Source organism: Drosophila serrata, unplaced genomic scaffold (genome assembly GCF_035046125.1).
Source record: "Drosophila serrata isolate PLE 108 unplaced genomic scaffold, ASM3504612v1 contig_8, whole genome shotgun sequence".
Taxonomy (NCBI): Eukaryota; Metazoa; Arthropoda; class Insecta; order Diptera; family Drosophilidae; genus Drosophila; species Drosophila serrata.
Genome location: NW_028256906.1, coordinates 1,139,034 through 1,158,772, shown reverse-complemented (window position 1 = coordinate 1,158,772; position 19,739 = coordinate 1,139,034). Strand labels below are relative to the sequence as shown.

The window sequence follows — 19,739 nt, the reverse complement described above, 5'->3', positions numbered from 1 at the left end:
TTTATTAGTGTTCAAAGTTAGTAACTGATCATACATACTTACTGGTCATATAAACTTGGTGATCAAAGTTACTTAATGTTCATTGATACTTATTGATCAGAGTTAATTACTGATCATAGTTACTTAGTGATCATAGTTCCTTGCTGGTCATAGATAATTACTGTTCAGAGTTACTTAAAGATCAGAATTACTTAATGTTCATTGATACTTAATGATCATATTTATCTACTGATCGTAGTAACTTACTGTTCATTGATACTTCCTGATAATATTTAATATCTTGTTATAAATACTTACTGGATATAGTTAATTACTGATCTAACTTACTGTTGAAAGAAACTTACTGTTCCTCTACATTTAACAACCAGCAGTTATATTTTATAGTATCCCGATTTTCATAAAACTAAAAACGAAAAAATCACTCACAACGATTAGGAAACTCAACTTTGCTTGGTTTCCCTTTTTTTGCTTTTCTTTCTTTTTTTTTTTTGGTTGCCTGAGCGCAACAACTCTTGGCCTAGGCCAAGTTTGTTACCTTGGCTAAGGTTACACACGTTGAGTGTTAAGGTGCGGGCGATAAAGAAGAAGAAAAAACAACATCAAAAAGGGGAGAAGCGGGGTGTTAACACCTTGATGGCCACCCCTGAAGAAATGGACCCCGAAATCGATGCGTGTGGCGATGCTCGAATGACGGTAAGAGGAGACAATTAATTTCATCTCTCTATCTCTCTTTGCTCGAATCAATTCGAAGCATCAATAAGAAACATTAAGCAGGAAACTTGTGGAAACCCGAGACTTGAGTTTGATAGTTGTTGGAAAAACTGAAATACATCAGATTTTCCAAATGACTAAAATATCTTCATCTCTGAGAAAAGTAATTACCTGCATCGGTTAAATTTCTGCGTATATATTATTATCCCACACTTAATGGCTTCCCGAAAATTCTCCAGATCTAGCTCTAGCTCTAGCCATAACAATAACAATAACAATCGGTAAAGGTAAACAGAAGTCACGGGTGCCGGGACCTGACATCGTTAAATGTAGTATTATTTATGGGCTGGCTATATATGTACATATATATCGATATTGTTTACTCAAGTGATATCAATATTTTGCAGATGATATACCAGATGGGGTGGCATCGTGCGCATTGATTCGTTTCAGTGGTTTGGAAAAATATTTGAAAAGATCAATTGGCTTGACTTGAGGAGCATCCCTCCTGCCGCATAATCCTGCCCATTCCATCCCTCATCCTTCGTTCCTCATGCAACCCTGTCCAGGGTCCTGTAATAAAATTATTTCGTGTAATCCTGCGCGCGTGCTCTCAATTATTGTGAAGCGATTTCCCGAGTATGGTATAAAATATACTATATATAGGGGTAGGAGGGTACGAGGGGATAGGGTTTTGTAAAGAGGATGCCAAGGCCATATGTCCTGGATGCTGTGAGTGCATTCTTGGAACCAGAGCCTTGATTTAAATGCAATTTTTCACTTAAGAAATGCTGAGAAAAAAGCGATACGGAACTAGCGATGTATGTACATTTATCGGGGAAAAAGACCAAAATTATATAGCGAATTTAAAGTAAAATGTTAAAAATATGAATTTAACTTCCATATTTGTTTTAGATTAAATTGATGCGATATACTAAGCAGAATATCGATTTATTAAACATATTTCGCCACTTTAAACTATAGATTGTTACCCCTAAAATATCGATACATATTGGTATTATTTGCCTTTTTTTTTCTCACTCCTTTTACAATTTTGATTCAAGTCAGATTTTGTTTTCACTTGTTTACCAACTTCTATGGCAACTTTTAGGTATTGGTTTACGACTAACATATCGATTAATATCGATGAATCTCAAGCCAGAATTTTTTCCAACTCCTTTTCATCTTATTATTGTTTTCCCTACAATATATATATATTTGTACAGGAAAATGTATATACACATGTGTATAATATATAAAGATATATATGTATGATTTGTGTTTGTGGCTGCACTTTGAGCTGTTTTCTATGAGCACTTTCAATGGAAAACGCAAAAGTGAAATTTCCTGCTCTTAATTACGTTCTATTTTTGGCAAACGAAAAACACAACGCAGAAAACAAAACAATTGGAGGCTGGAAATACAAAAGCACACGAGCAGGACAGAACTGGAGGACTGGAGGACAGAAGGACAGGACACAAAGGCGGTGAATTCCGTGATATTTTCCCCTCCACTCTCTTCTGTTCCTGGGAAATGCAAATCGCATTTCATGCAATCTGATTAAGCATTTCGTTCGGTTGTTTCTGTACAGGTATTAAATCCAACCCCCTCCCCACCTTCCATTACTTTTATAATTCACCTTTTGGAATGAATTTTTGAATGGTTTTAATTTTTCGTACATTTTTGTTTCAGATATTTGCCGACAATTTTGTATGCCCGGGTATTTGATAAATCTTTGACTGACAGACTTGCAAATTAAAACGAATTGGGTGACAAAAAATTATAAATAAGAAAGAAAAAAAAGTAAAAAAATAATGTTAAAATAAATAAATAATATAACATTTTTAGCTTCCCTTTGAATTTCGGTTTTATTCTTGCAAATCCTTTCCACTTTTGGCACTGGCATTTGTTTGCTGGTTTTTTTACTCCTTTGTTGTTTGAGCCCTTCTTTTCCTTTCTCTTGTTTTTATTTTGTTTAATTTTTTTGCCATGACGTTTAAACAAAGGAAATACGAAACCCTGCAGAAGGAATGGACCAGGTCGACAGTAAATGATATTATCAATACCCTTTAATGATTGTTTAAATAAGAAATAATAATAATAAATAGACCAATAACCTTTTGTGATGATATTGAATATCAAGTTTACTCTTAAGTACCTAGAAAGCTGTCAAAAATTTAATTAAAAACTGGGTGCTTTCCGGAAAAAGGTATTAAGAACCAAACTCCGGAGCTATACCCTTTTTCCTGTGCTTAAAAACAGCAAATAAAACTGCAGTGATTGCACTTTTTTGCTTCTCACTCTCATTCTCATTTAAAAAAAGGAAAAATAAACTAGTCTCTGACTAGTGGAAGAAGTAAAACTGTGTTAAATAAGCAGCCTGGTTGCAATTTATTCTTACTTTGTACCATAAGTACCTCCAGACGACAGTCTGAGAATGCGGGCGGAAGAAACAGAAACCAAAAGTGCGTCCAGAACGTTCAATGTTGCCCCCTCACGATGCTTTGTTGCCCGATTTTGGTGGGTGGAGTGACATGCATAAGCTTGCAAAGGATTAAAGTGACCGTATATCAGGATATATTTCATTGAGCTTTCAACTAGTTTTGTTTTTTAATAAATGCAATGGAAGGTTTGCCTAGGCTACCTTATAAAAATATTTTATTCCTTCCATAAGAACTACTTTATTTTATACATAAGTTTTTTAATATTTGAATTATATATACCTCTCTTTTCTATCTCTAATTTCATAGGCTCCACTGTATGACACTTTTTTTCGTTGGCTGCCTTGCCTGGGCGGGTGTTCAGTGCAAATTGCAAGAGTTTTATGACTTTATGACACCTGGCATGCTATTACATGGACATTCCATTCTCGTCCCCCCACGACAAGTCGCAATCAATTATGCAACATATATATGCCATATATGTATGTAAAAGCAGTATAAATATATATATATATATATGCAGTTTGTATGCTGCGGTGGTGCGTGGTTTACTTAATACATTTTGTGGGTAGTTTCCATCCGGTTCGATTTGAGTTCAGTGAAGTTTTTTGCTGTTTTTGAGTTTAAAGAACATATATTTTCTAATAAAGAAGCTTTGCATTCAAAATACATGGAGAGGACAGCCTTTTATCTTCCACAAAGGAGAGCAAGGAATAATTTGTTAAAGGTAATAATACTTGAGAATAAAATGATATACTATAGAAACCATAACAAATGTGGTAAAGTCTCCAGTGTCCCTAAATTGAAAGCCTGACTAAAGGCATTAACTTAACCTGAAGACCTTTTAGCATTCGCTGCGCTGCAACAAAGTAAAGCAAACTTAAAACCTGAACTTGAGAGATTAGATCTCTAATAAGCAGGAAATTTTTGCGGCTGCTCTTTTTATTTCAAAGATGCTGCACAGAGAAGAAATATTATAATGTTTCTTATAAAAAAGAAAAAATCTGATTAAGCAAACCTACATATAATATTTGGGATTTACATATATCGAGAGGAGAATAATCGTAACTTTCGACTTAACAAATTTAGAAATATGTAGAAATGTGGCACTTGACATTAAAATATTAATAATATTTTTATTAGCAAAGCAAAATATATCGATTAAATAATATTCATAGAAATTAATATCCTTAAAATATCGATATCAAATAGATATCTGGTAATATCGATATTTTGTATATTAAATTACATTATCTTTCCTTTCTGACCACTACTATTTTGTCTTGAATTTTCTTAGAATTCTTTAGAGTTTACTCCCTTAATTTGTTTCATTGTCTCCTTCCTGAGAAGTAGAGAGAAGAACTGTGATCTGACTGCGCGATCTCTGTCTGGAGGCTGTCTGTCATGTGGTACTTTTGGGTAACCACCATCTGTCCATCCAACCAGCCAGTTGTCCGGCGCTCGTCTGCTTCCGGCTCAAAAGCTCTAGGCCACGCCCAGGCTCACAGATTGGACATAAATCATGTTGTTGACCAATTCAACAACGGCAGCAGCGGCCCACTGTCAGCATTCAGCATCCAACATCCAGCACTTGGCCAAGACGAGAAACTAACAACCAACAGATGCGTGCCAAAAACGTTTTGTCCCACAAAATGCTAGCCATACGCTTTTTGGTTAGACACATTCGTCGCGCACAGCCACATTATTTTTTGTGGTTGTTGTAGTAGTTTTCCTTTAGTTTATTTTTTATTTTCCTCCTCACATTTGCTACTTGCAACTATTTCAAGTCAATCCAGTTGCTGACAGCCGAACACAAAAACTTAATTAACCAAACGGAGACAGACAGTGGGGCAAAATATCAAATGAGAGAGGAGGGGGGGTGGGGGGTACGAAAGGGGACCGATCTATACTCACTTGGCCCAGTTTATTTGTTTTGGATTCTAATTCGAATTTCGTATTGAATTCAGAGACGAAAGTATAGCGGCTGGGTCAACGGTGCGTATGCGCAATGCGGCTAAAATGCATGGCCGTCAGCCAAATTGGGTACCAAAGAAAAGGTGCGGGGGAGGGTTTGAATAGCAGTTCGGGGGAGGAGTTGAAGTACACCGTAAAATATAAATAAATCAAATAAATAGAAGAAAATATATATAGAATGAAAGCTAATTAAATTTCTTCTTAATAACTTATTTCTCTCTTTTTAAAAAGTATAACTTTTCTTAAACTACAAATTCTAAAAATTAAACACTAAAAAGGTAAAATAAAAGAATCCCAATTTCAATTAATTTTATGAGTTTTCCCAAGTGTAGGAGGCGGATATTTGCTACATTAATCTCGGGCAAATGATCAAGTGGCATGCAACCAGCGACGACAGAAGACTTTTGCCTGCTCCCAATTTAATTTGTCGCATTTTTGTTCGCATTTTTATTGGGCATCAGCCTCAAGTGGATCAGGGAAGTCAATGAGAGCTAAAAGAATTGTGCAACTATTTGGTTTAAACTATGTCATTTTGTAAGAAGAACTAAGAAGAACAAAGAACAAGTAGAATAGTTGGAGTTAAGGGAAAAAAAAGGTTAGCTGAAGATCAATTTTTAAATCCCGTCTAAGATTAAGAACTAATCGTTATTATTGAAAGAAAATAGAAGTGATATCTGGCTTTTGTGTGATCAAACAAGAATTGTGGTTTACAGCACAGTTTAGGCTCTTTACAGCACACTTTAAGGTATCTACAGTCCTTTTTGGCAACAAATGTTGTAAAGTTTACAGTTCCCATTGGAACTTTACAGCACAACTTATGACCCTAACAGCACACTTTATGCAATTTACAGACCTCTTAATGCACTTAACAGTCTTCTCAGTGCACTTTACAGACCTCTTTTGCTCTGTAAAGGATACTTTACAGAACTCTTTGTTCGCTTTACAGCACACTTTATGCACATTACAGTTCTCTTTTTGCGCTTTACAGCACACTTTGTCGCATTACAGCACACGTTGTGGTTTTAACAGTCCTTTTCGTGCACCTAACAGCCATTTTTGTAACGGTGTCTATTAGTTAACTATAACCTAAGCGTATTGCATTAGCTAAGAAGTAATTGAAAAGTCTCTTAAATTACTTCCAGGTATCCTAACCCTGAATTTATTGGGTTTATCTGTAAATATAAAAGTGTAAAATCTACAAATACTCCCCAAAAAAAACAGGACTGCTTCCGGAATTAATTTTAAATATAGGGAATATTCCCTATTAAATAAATCCCCACCTTAGGATCTGGTTGGCATTCTTAAAACTTCTTCTAGACGGCCTGGCTTAATCGTGTCAACACCATAAAATCCAATTGACCAAATGTACACACATATCTTATATTGCTTAGCCCCTCACATTGGCCAAAATAAAATCGTAGTGGAACCGAAATTAGACAAATTTATGGCTTTCAATTGGCAGCGACAGCGATAATTGGACAAGTGTGCCGAGACAGGAAAAAGAGAAGACTTCGGGGGGGGTAAAAAAACTCAAAAGAGGCCACAAGGAGTTGCTAACTGGGTCCAGAGCTCCGACATATTGACAGCACGCGGGCAGAAGCAACACCGGCAGCTAAGTATTAACCATAAATCATCTTGCCCATGGCCTACAAAATTAATGTAATTTAAACAGGAAAATATATATATACAACAAAAACAAAAATAAATACAACTTAAGATTGGGATTTTTTATAAATGAATAAAAAGAGGTATATATCCAAGCAATTAAAAACTGTTCTTGTGCGACTGGAAATTCCAATAATATTTTCGATTTTGTTTTTAAATAACTAACTTTATGACATTTTCGATTTTACATAGACTGCGAGTATTATTATTATTTATACCCTTTTTGGGTATAATAACTTTAGTCAGAAGACTAAAAAGCAGTGAAGGAGTCATTTTCGACCCTATAAATCATATATATTCTTGATCAGCATCAAAAACTGAATCGATCAAGGCATTTTTGACAGGAGAAAACAAACATTGATTTTTTTGAAAAATTTTAAAATTTCAACAAAAAATTTTATAAAAATGTAAATTTTAAAAAATTTTAAATGGAGTACGCAGATTTATTAACCTTTTAAAAACTAACATGGAACAGCTTTCCGAATTAAAATTAATGGTTTTTTGAGTGAGTTATGCGATTTTTAAACTATGATTTTCCGTATAAATTGTTATATAAAATATAGATAAATATCGGCTAAAAATTTATATAATAATTTTATTCAGAAGACTAAAAAGCAGTGAAGGAGTCATTTTTGACCCTATAAATCATATATTTTCTTGATCAGCATTAAAAACTGAATCGATCTAGGCATCTTTGACGGGAGAAAACAAATTTTGATTTTTTTCAAAAATTTCAAGGGGTTACATCGTTAAAATTTCAACAAAAAATTTGATAAAAATTTAAATTCTTTTAAATTTAAAATGGAGTATGCAGATTTATTAACCTATTAAAAACTAACGTGGGACAGCTTTCCGAATTAAAATTCATGGTTTTTTGAGTGAGTTATGCGGTTTTTAAACTTTGATTTTCCGTAAAAATTGTCATATAAAAATATTGATAATCGATTGATTTATTTAACTTTAATTATTATGAATTTCAAGGGTATTTAAATTTCGACATCCCAAAGATAGTTTCCCTTCTTGTTTTCAATATATATTATATCTGGCTTTTCCTTGGTAATCTACAATCGATACACTCAACTACAGAATGTTTTTTTAATTTTTTTTCGGCATTGTCTAGTTGGTTTTTGTTATAATTTGAGATAAGTCGAGTTTACCGATTGTCGGTCAGATATTTTGTTTTTTTTTCCTGTGCTTGTTATTATGCAAATTTACAAAGGTGTTGTCGCTGTTCCTTGTTGTATTTTTTTCCTCCCTCTCCAGTTATTTATGTTGCCATTCCAGGTGTGTTTTCCAAAATGAGATATATTAAGTAAGTTTTTTTTTAACGTTACTCTGTTTGTTGTACTTTCACTAAGCAGCAAAAAAGTAAGTATATATAATGCAGCAAAGGCTACACGAATTTCGTGCTGTACATGACAAACTTTGCAACCTGATTTGGGTTTGAATTTAGATTTCTTGGGAAGGAGCAGGAGCAGGAGCTTTAGTGGGTTAAGTTAACGAACTATGCTGCTCGGATTCTGGACAATAATAACCAAAGAGTAGGAAATGAGCTACCCCACCGAGGAGATGCCTTGGCGACCGTGATTAACGAGTGCTTAGACGCACTCAAACACGAGCTGCTAATGCCACAGATGTCAACAGACACACAGCATCATTCCAACACAGCATCATTCCAACATCATCCATCCACTCAACACAAAAGCCAACGACAATCGTGAAATGGACAATAAATGCGAATAAAAATGATAACACAAAAGTGCAATAATAATAAATCGTTTTTTTCTCTCTCATATTCTTTTTGCTTTTCTTTCTTTTTTTTGCACTTTCAATGATGAATAATTGAAAGGAATCTAGGAATAAATGCAAAAAGTGAAGAGCAGAAAACTGTGAACAAATAATAAAGGGGAAAAACATCAACTTAGATAAACTTTGAAAAACTTTTAAAAATTTGTATATTAAGTGCGGCAAAGGGTAAACCAGGAATTATTTAAAAGGATATTGTCAGAAAAAAGCCCCACAACTATGGCTCATACCTATCCTGCAGCTTAGTTTTTAATTAAGCATTAATTTAGAAAGGTTTCAAACTATAGAATTTGTATTTGAGTCATAAAAATAAGATTTAAGTTCTTAAAGATCAGTTTAAAAATTAGACAAAAGCCTGCCTAAACATGTAGTCTCTTTGTCCCATTTTAATTGTTATTCTTACAAATTGATTTCTAAACAAATTGGGCTACAGGTGAGTCAATCACAATTACGCATAGAAATAGCTAAAAAAAAATGTTTTAAAATAGTTGGGATGCACTGATTCATCTATCAAGCAGCTGGCTTTGTTAGCATTTCAATTCTCAATTTAATTAAATATAATTAATTATTTGAAATTATTTATAAGCAAACTTCACCTACATTTTATAAGGACAACTCCTGCGGCATGCTGATGGGGCAATCCCAAATGGCTATGACGACGAAGCAAATGTTGCTGCTGTTGCTGCTGGAAGGTCATCGTGCTTGATTGTTTCTATATTATTTAATTTTACGCCAAATTCATTGTTTGTTATTTCAATTTTTAATTAGTTTAAACTCTAGGAGAATTTCTCTCTCAAAGAAACACAAAAAATAATAAACACAAAGCACTGAGACCGTAGCTTAAACGGAGAGCACACACGAGAAAAAAGCATGCAGCATCCGCGACAAGATCGATTCTACTGAAACCGCAACCACGAATCCATTTCATCGCATACCCGAAGCGCAGCGCACCGAAGTAAGTAAGCAAAAACCCAAAAAAAAAAAAAAAAAAAAAGTAAAAAACACATAAAAAAAAAGGCAATAGCTATACAAAAGTAAAAAAATAAAAAACGAGACTGGAGCCAGCGGAGCATGTGCCCAAAGACCAGACTCAAATGCCTCTTTGGGGTTTTGTTCGCCGCTCACTGATGTGCGCTCCGCATGCGAAGCCTCTGATAATAACAAATATACCGATTTTCCAGATAAATCATTATTTTCTTTTTAATTTCAATATTTTTGCTCTCTTTTCCTTTATCAAAATTAATTTTTACTATGGTATTTTATCATTTCTAAAAGCTAGAAATAATGTGTTTACATAAATCACGTGTCAAAAACTCTTCAAGTAATGACAATATGAAGATACGTAACGCCGTAAGGTTTGTTAATTTGAACTTTTGTTTTGACTATATTTATACCCTCTTAAGGGTATTATAATTTTAGTCAATACCTTACAAAGCAGTGAAGGACTCATTTTCGACCCTATAAATCATATATATTCTTGATCAGCATCAAAAACTGAATCGATTTAGGCATCTTTGACAGGAGAAAACAAATTTTGATTTTTTTTTAAAAATTTCAAGGGGTTACATCGTTAAAATTTCAACAAAAAATTTGATAAAAATTTAAATTCTTTTAAATTTTAAATGGAGTACGCAGATTTATTAACTTTTTAAAAACTAACGTGGAACAGCTTTCCGAATTAAAATTAATGGTTTTTTGAGTGAGTTATGAGATTTTTAAGCTCTGATTTTCCGTACAAATTGTCATATAAAATATAGATAAATATCGGCTAAAAATTGTTATAGTAATTTTGCTTAGAAGACTAAAAATAAGTGAAGGAGCCATTTTCGACCCTATAAGTCATATATATTCTTGATCAGCATTAAAAACTGAATTGATCTGGGCATCTCCGAAAGAGAAAAACAAATTTTGATTTTTTTCAAAAATTTTAAGGGATTACATCGTTAAAATTTCAATAAAAAATTTGATCAAAATTTTAATTTTCTAAAAAATTTAAATGCAGTATGCAGTTTTATTAACTTATTAAAAACTAACAGATTAACCTTGATTTGTCGAAAAAATGGTCATATAAAAGTAGAGAAAAAATTTTCCGATTCCATCCTATAAATTAATTACAAACTTCAGCTTCCCGAACCTAGTTTCTTTTTTAGTTTTAAATATCATTTTTAGTTTTTATAGTTACAATTATTTGTATAAATGTTTATACATTTTAATATTTTTTCCTATATTATTTAAAAGTCCTTGACATTTTACAGTGTGCTGGCAACATGAGTGGCTCCATCTATCGGAAAAGCCAAGAACCCAATAATAGCAGCGAAATATAGATGGAGTAAGTGTTTTAATTAAAATTTGTGTAGAAATATTTTTTAGACACAATTTCTCGCTAAAAAAATGTAAAAGAAAAAATACCAGCAAAGGATTTAGTCTTAATTTAAGAGGATATTTTATACTTCTATCGGTCAGAGACTGTCGCCCCTTAGCGGCGTATGAAAAGAAACCAAGCTTCGCATATTACACAACAGAGGGCGTGTTCCGGATAAAACTAATTTGAATTTTGTAAAATTTTAAAATGTCTTCATGATATCCCTCATTAATAATGATATTTGCGTAAGATATATATATAAATGACTAATTTTTTATATATTTTTAAAGCAAAATACGGTCACTCACCCGTTAGACCCGCATCGTTGATACTAGAAGTAGAGGTTGAAAATCCTGGCAGTTTTCGCCATCCTTTGCGACTCCAAAAACTCCTGGCCTTGGACTCCGTGCCCGTTGTGGTTGTGGCCTGCACCGCCGACATAGTCTGATGTCCAGTGATTCGATGATGATGGTTAGGTCCCGGATCCTCGGCGGCCCTTATTTTGGCACAGCTAAGGATTCGCCGGCCGCAGGAGGCGCGAGCCAGGAAGCTGCTTCCGCAGGTGCTACTCGATCCTGATCCCGAGCCCGCACTCGAACCGATACCCATTCCCGTCTCATCGTAGACGGTGGCAGCTCGCTGGAAGGATCGACAGCTTTGGGTGACCGTCGTGGGCGCTTGCCGGGCACACTTGATGTGCTGGGATTTGCTGAGACGCAGGCTTCCTATGTAGCTGGCACCGCTGCTGCCGCTAAAGCCGCTATCCAGATCGGCACTGACTAGCAGTTGATCCCTTCGGGCTCCCACTCCTCCTCTTCCTGCTCCTGCTCCTGCTCCTCCTGCTCCACCTGCTCCTTCGCTCCTATCACAGATATTATCCGCCGAGGCGGAGGTGAGACGTGCCAGAATGCTTGGCGGCTGTCCACTGGCTGCCGTTACACTCACACTTGGCTCTGGTTGTCCTGATGATGCTCCAGTCCCTGCTGCCGGCTGCTCCACCAATGACTTGGGTGGACTTTCCGGCATTAGCATGGCCTCCACACTGAGATTCAGTTCGCCTAGAATCTTATGATGGCGACTCTGCACCCGGCGAAGTTCCTCCTCTACCAGGCTCTGGCCCAAGGATCCTGCAGATTGGGAACCCATTGTGCCCTGCAACGAGGTAATGGCGATGCTGCTGCTGCTGGTGGTGTGCAGAGCAGCTGCATTGATCTCCTCGTAGAAATTCTCGCTCTGACCAGGTGTCGTTCTTGTGGTGGCCAACTTGTGGTAGCGCGTCTGGTAGGATTGCAGGGTGGCGGGACTCACGAGCTGCTTGTTCTTTTTGCCCTTGGAGAGCAGAGCTCGTATCGAGTTTGGCGGCGGCGGTGATGTCTCTGCGGCGGAAGAGCAAGAGGAGCTACTGGCCACCGTTGGAACAGATGCTGCAGAGATTGCTCCTGCTGCTGATCCTCCTGCTCCTGCTGCTCCAGTGCCAGGTGAGTGCCTCATGGCGGCACCGGGCTCATAGTAGGCATAGGAGTAGTCATGATGCGGCTGATGGGTCACTAATGAGCTCTGCAGCCTGCCCAGACTCTTGCTATGCCGCGCCGCCAGCTGCTTGAGATGATGCGGCGAGGTCTCCTGCCTGGGATCATTGCATACCTCGATGGCATCCGGATCGGGATCGGGATAGCGGGGCAGTAGCTGTCTTCGGTTTTGGGTGGAGCTGCTTACCGGTGAACCAGCAGCTGCGGTATGCGGTGGGGGATAGTCCGGCGGAGGCGGAAACTGAAGGCAATGTTGCTGCTGTTGTTGCAGTTGCTGTTGCTGCTGCGGTTGCAGTTGCTGCTGCTGCTGCTGCTGTTGCTGTTGCTGCTGCTGCTGCTGCTGGTGTTGCTGCTGTTGCTGCTGCTGTTGTTGCTGCTGGTGTTGCTGCTGTTGCTGCTGCTGCTGCTGTTGCTGCTGCTGTTGCTGCAGCTTTTGTTGCTGCTGCTTAAGGCGCTGCAGCTGTGTCTGCTGCTGTGTGTAATAGTTCTGATTGGAAAGCTGCTGCTGCGGCTGTGTCTTCAGCTTTGAATGAACCAAAACCTTTCCCACACCGCCCCCGGCCGTCGATGGAGCCGTGGGCGTGGCGGCAGAGTTGCCGCCATTGTTGCGCCTGCTGCCCAAGCCCAGGCTCTCCATGGCTCATGTTGGGGCCGCTCCAGCGTCGCAAAAAATGCCAATAAACTGTAAATAAATGATAGAAAATAAAACATAAATGTTAGTAATATATATAAATACATATATATATATAAACTGTAGTTCCTGGAACAAGATTCCTTGCCACAATCCCACATGTCGCTGTGATTAATTGCCGCTAATTCAGCTGAGAGTCGGGGGATCCCTTACTACGAAGGCTTAAAATGGACAGCAAAAAGGGTTACCAATTTTTTGTTGTTCTTCTGTTTTTTTTTTCTTTTGCAGACCCGCTTCAAAGACCTGGCCGAGAGGTAATTGAAAAAGCACGCAAGCTGGTCGAGAAATGAGTTTGGCCGTAAATGAGACGCGGAACCTGAGGATGCCGAGGGCGCAGCAGCAGCTGTTGCTGATGAGTCTGCTGGGAAGGTTAAATCAATGCCAGACTTTGACTCTTCTTCTCCCCCTTAAACCGAAAATATATCGTATAGTTTTACTTGATAACTGGAGCTATATCCCTGAAAAAATCTATGAAAATTCCAGGTAATGCCGAGCTAGATTATAATTCAGAAACTGTTATTAAGTTGGCTTTTATAATGCCACCAATCTAGGTATTGAGTGCATATCCCCAAGGATACTTTATGGTAGCAGCTTGAAATTCAGTTTGTAATTTGAGTAGAAGACCCAGCCGGGTTCTGGTTTTTATTTCAAATACCCTGTACGCGATTAGGGGTATATAAGTTCTATCTGCTGCGATCAAATTAAAAGTAATCATTGATTTTTAGTACTGAAAAAGGTAAAGGTAAGCAGACATTATTTTGTGAAAAAAAGTATCTTGTCTTGAAGCCTGTTTCATTTTTACTTAACTTTCTCTATCTCTTTTCTGCTCTATCTCTCTCTCTCTCTCTTTCTCACCCTGAAGCTAATCAGAAATCCCTGTGCGTAAAGAGTATCTTAAGTTCGAATCCCTCATCCTGAAGCCTGCTTTCCTGTTTTTTTGTTAATGTTTTCTTCTCTCTCATCATCCTCTCTCTGTCACTCTCTCTCTCTCTCTGATTCTTCTCAGTTCTCAATTCTTCGCTGGCACTCTTTGTAAACTGAGACAAGTCTTTCGAGCTAGACACGATCTCGATGGCACAGCAGGTCCCCAAATTAGCGTCTAAATTTAGCAACTCAACAAATTGAATGGATCCCAGCCTCATGTCGACTCTTTCTTTCTGCTGTCTTCTCTTCCCGCTCCCTCCTCCCTCCCTCTCTCTCTCTCTCGCTCTCTCTCTCTCTCTGAGCTCGTTCTTCTCAATTCCACCGAGTTACTCCTTGAATTTTAAAGCTCTGCGTGCACTTGAGGTCCCCAGGAAAAAGGTGAACTCTGTTGGGGTGAGGAGCGTAGAAGAAGGCATTAAGGGGATTAAGGGCTTCCAGCTTCAGAAGGGAAAACATCAAGAAACCCTAACGCTAACGCATGACATTGTCAACAGTCAGATATAACAAACAATGGCAAAGCTGGGGAAACTGGCGGAAGGACGACAGGACGACAGGATGGGTGTGTGTGTGTGTGTGTGCTTACATTGGAGTCAGCAAGGGAGCAAGCCACTCGAAACACGCTGGGCAAGTGTATATTCCTATTTTCCCCCTGATTCTGAACACGGAGCACCTACCTATCGCCCCAACGATGGTATCTGGCAACCCCTGATGGGGTTCTAAGGTTCTCCTCGCTCCCTACATGTGTTTTTCGCACATGCTTAGGAGGGGAAGGAAGGCAGCCCTTGGGCTTCCGGATTCCAGGATAAACTTTCTGTTTGTACTAGCTTCAACCCACTTATTCGAATTTTAAAATGCGACAATGCGTGGCTATACTAACTTCCTTTATGCTTTTTAATTTTTTAGTTTGTAAACTTTAGTTTTGTCTCCTGCAATTCTCTTTCTCTCTCTTGCAGTTCATGCACCCATTGGCTATATGTTGGGAAGATAATATCTTTAAGATATGGTTGTACTTTAATTGGTATATTTATTACAAGAGTTTTAAGCTTCATCTTTGAGATATATCCTTAAACTTATGACTTTGTTAGGAATATCTGTATTGAAATATCGCTAGGAACCTGACATTTTGAGATTTATTTGTATACTTCCTATTATTATAAGGTATTTCATGTATATTTCTCAAGATTCTCCTTGCAACTTTGTCGAGCAACACATGTTGTTATGATCAGGTTCCCGTATGTTGCTCAGCATGTTGTTCGCAACTTTGCTTAATAACCTTGCCTACTAATATTGCTTAGCTTCATTTCTTAGAAACATTTCTTAGCAGCACTTCTTATCAAGATTGACTAGCAGCATTGCCTAGCAACATAACAAAGCAACACATACTTCTAGCATCATTGTCTAGCAGCTTTGCCTTGCAACATTGTCAAGCAACACATGCTCCTAGCTTCATTGTTTAGTAGCTACATTGTCTAACAACATTTCCGAGCAACACATGCTTCTGGCAACTTTGTCTAGCAACATATGCCTACTAAGTTTTCCTTAAGCATTCTGTCATGTTAGACTTTCGGTTTTTTTTTTGTTTAAATTATACCACAATCAACTTTAATTTCTTGCCTGTCTTATGAATTCCAGTTAACCAATACAACTTTTGCATAAATATTAATAAAATTGTTTTTAAATTGGAATCCTTTATGATTTAAGGACTTGTTGGTTGTTGAGTGAATAACCCCCGGTTTTCTTTTTTATTATTATTATTATTTTTTTGCCACAATGGCGGCACCCCTACCAAAGGCAAAACAGCAACAAACAGAAACGCATTGCGATAATTATATGCTGAGCCAGCAGAGAAGCAGCGGCAAGTGCAACAGCATCACCATCACCATCACCATCAACATCAACCCAAGGCGTCTGCCCCCGGGCTAGAGAGAGTGTATATAGCATGTTCTTTTATCATATTTACATTTTCGCATTTATATGTCGCCAATTCACTGAGACTCCTTCTCAGTCTGTCGAGGTTTCTGTTTCTGTCCCTGTTTCTGTTCCTCCCCACCATTTATGGACCGAGCGCGAACAAGTAATTAGAAAACATATTTCGAAATTGTTTTGCCATCAGCTGTGCGAAATATATATAAACACATAAAGGCCAAAGATATTTTCATGACTTGAAACGAAATATTTTAATGTATTTCCAACGTTTGATGTTTGTTTTTTTAATTGTTAGTTGAAAGATGTAGCTAATTTTATACCCAACATATACATTTCATGAAGTTCAAAGTGTTTTATTTACAATAAAGTAAGTAAAGTAAAGTAATCTCTTTAGTTTTTCTTAAGTTGGGATTTTTATATTGGCATAATATATATATTATATTATATCTATATTAGATCATTTATATATTATATTAAGATATGTTAAGAATACCTTTTTTCAGGTTCCTAATGCTTTCCCATATTTAAGTTCTTAAAACAATGAGAAACAACATGTTCCATATCAATTTTTATATATTAAAAATCTCTGGAGTACCTTAACAGCTTAAAACTTTAACAACAATCTGTTTTTAATGCCACATATTTGAACTACTGAATCATTAGCTTTCCAATGAACAAGGAAGTTGTCAGAATATAAAGGCATGCACTTTTTTATACCTCAGATATCGTTCTAACGACACTAAAAATAATGATAATGATGATGATGTTAATAATGATGATGAGGATGAAGTTGGGCTTGTTGGGTATATACATATGTATGTAGATAATAGCAGGCACTATGTGTGCATCCCCATTAAACTTCCTACTCCCTGTTGCAACTCTCTCCCCCATTTTATTCATTCTCCATTTGCCCCGATAAGCTGCAGGTACTTACACACATCCCAATGTGTGTGTGTGTGTTGTGTGTGTTGAGCACACCCTTTTGACTCATGATTTTATTTAGCATCTTTTAGGTCTAGTCTGACTTTATATAGCAGCAGGCATTAGCCTCACAATTTCCCTTTCTCTCCTCTTCTTTCACTTCAAAAAACTGTGGATTCTGCGCATGCTAAAGTGTCGTTTTCATTTGAACATTTTGTCAATAGCTTCGCTTTCACTTTTTCGCACACAAGCTTCCTTTTCTTCAGGTTTTCCCCCATTAAAGTTGACTTCGATTTTGATGTTGCTCTGGGAGTTTCCTTAAAGTTGCACTTAAAGTGTAGAATATTAAGTGAAAATCAGCTGCATTTTGAATAGGAAAATATAGGGACACAACTAGGATGGTTATAAAGTAAAAGAAAAGGGTTTACATTTCCCTGTTTTGTAATTTTGTTAAAAGCCAACTACACTCAACCGTCACATGCTCCACATAATCACATGGCTAAGGATTTGAGTTTAAAGGGACATTCCCCAAGTCCATTGTTTTCCCCCCATTTTTTTGTTGTTGTATTCCTCCGCGTCACAAGACAATGCCACATGCCACGCATTGGGCAGGGGTCACCTTCCCCTCTCATCGTCTAGAGAGAAGGAAAAATGAATCTGCATCTGAATCCCGGTCCCAGTCCAAGTTGCAGCTTCATCTTTATATATATATATTTTTTTTTTATTTGTGCACTCGAGCGCCTTTTACTTTGTGCATAATTTCTTGGACCCATGTGGGGGGAGTTCCTCCTTTTTTTTCGTGGGGCCTGAGAAGGTCATTAACCGGGTCTAAGGCGCTCTGTTACCAGTTTGTCAATGGTCAAAAGATGTGAATTATGCAGGGCTTAAATGAGATTTATTTTCTTAGAAATCTTGATTGTTGGAACAGTGTAGTATTTTCTGTTCCATTTTCAGTGTTTCTATCGGCATGTTTACATAAGAAGTAGCTCTTGGACGCACAATCTGTTCCATTACCACTGTTTTTATGCCAGGATTTGTATTTCTTATATATCTTGGACTTAAAGGAATCATATTTTGAAATGTATAAAAATTTCTTGAACACCAAGTGTTTTTTTCTGTTTCATTTCACTGTTTCTAAGCCAGCATAAATAAAGAATTAATATTATTAATAGCTCTTGGACTTGAAGGAAGATTATATATCAAAATAAGTATAAATTTAAAAAGAACCAGAGCAACAATTTTAATTCCCAGAGCCTTGCTTTTTCTGTTCTTTTTTCACTGTTCCTAATCCAGTATTTATTGTATTTATATTCTAAAAAAAACTCTTTAACTAAAAACAATATTATATATCCACATAAATAACAATATTACCTAGTGGATCGCCCAATTCTATTACCGTAACCTTGCATTTTCTATTCCTTTCCCACTGTTTTTAATGATACCCAACCCCTGGTCGTCCCCGCATGCACATATGCTCCCCAAGAAGTAGCTCTTGGGCATGAATGAATATCATCATCTCGTCGTCATCTTCATCGTCAGAATCCCACTTCCACTCAGCATGATAAAGACAAGTGTTGCTTGCCAGGGGAGCCCACATGGGACCTTACAAGCCCGCCCCGAACCCTTATCGAAATGGTGAGCCCAAAGCTAGGGGTAAACGTAAAAATTACACTTGCAACGGGTGTCATTCCACAGCTTTTCTATACGATTTTTTCCATTTCTGTACTGCAAACGTGAAAGTCAAAGGCAAAATAAGAAAGAAACGTTGAAACGTTTGTGGCCCTTTGCGAGTTCGTTAAACCTTCAAGCATCGAAGTTTTCGCTTCTTCGCCTACCAGAAACCGAAACAACTACAAGTGGGGTAAGGGAAAAGGACTGGAGATGTGAATCCTTCGTCCCTATATTTTCCTTTTTTTCTGTTTTGTGGCCTCAGGCAGGTCGCGACTCCATACCGAATCCATGGGAACACTCCAAAACTTAGTGGCGCTGACAAAGCGCACACGACAAAAGTCAATGGTCCGGGCTGTTTTTCCACCGGCTGTCTATGTATGTAGTCATCCAGGGGTGAACCAACCAGGAGTGCGTTGCGTTAAAATTTAATTAACAAGCGACAACACGCACTTTTTTTTCACCCCTCCGCCCCCGACGTTACAACACCCAGTACTTGGCACTTCGCCAATTGAAATATATGTAATACATATGCAATTGCACCTGGGTAGCTTTTGCCAAAGTGGTTTTTGTAATCAAATTTGCAGTCCAAATCAATAGCACTTTTGCCATAGAACTTAGACAAGAAAAACTTGTATTACCTTAAAGCTAATTACTTAATATTTCCCATTAATTTACCTACTTTTATGTAAGAAAACTCTACTAAAAAACTCAATTGTTGACTGTTTTCTTTTATAAATTATATAGTTTTATGGCGAGTCCTTTCAATTACCCAACAACTGCTACACTTTCCCTTTTGGCCAAGTTTGCGGAAGCTTAAGTTTAATTGACTTGGCTTGTAAGGCACTGCATACCATTGCATACCAGCACTTCAACCGACAAATAACTGCCGGGGCACTTAGCCAGAGATTCCTTGATTTCCAATACCCTTTCCTTAAGAAGTTGTGGGATTTTTTAACTCAATACCCAATACCCCATACCCTGTACACACCCAAGGATTACTATAACTTAGTGTCAATGGAAAATGTATGTTAAGCGGCAGAAGGAGACATCACCTAAAGACATTATCCTAAAGTATTATAATTTCATAATAAAATGCATGAGAATATTCTGTAGTTTGT

At 37.3% G+C, this 19,739-nt stretch overlaps 1 protein-coding gene across 1 annotated transcript in view; it reads right to left on the bottom strand.

The window, feature by feature from the left end:
* LOC110184410 (rho guanine nucleotide exchange factor 10) overlaps window positions 1–19,739 on the bottom strand; it is an 87,923-nt gene that overhangs the window by 59,666 nt on the left and 8,518 nt on the right. Inside the window, exon 3 of the mRNA XM_086826857.1 lies at window positions 11,268–13,170. Within this exon, the coding sequence (XP_086682983.1) occupies window positions 11,268–13,125 (1,858 nt within the window). The 5' untranslated portion in view covers window positions 13,126–13,170. The remainder of the gene's footprint in view (window positions 1–11,267; window positions 13,171–19,739) is intronic.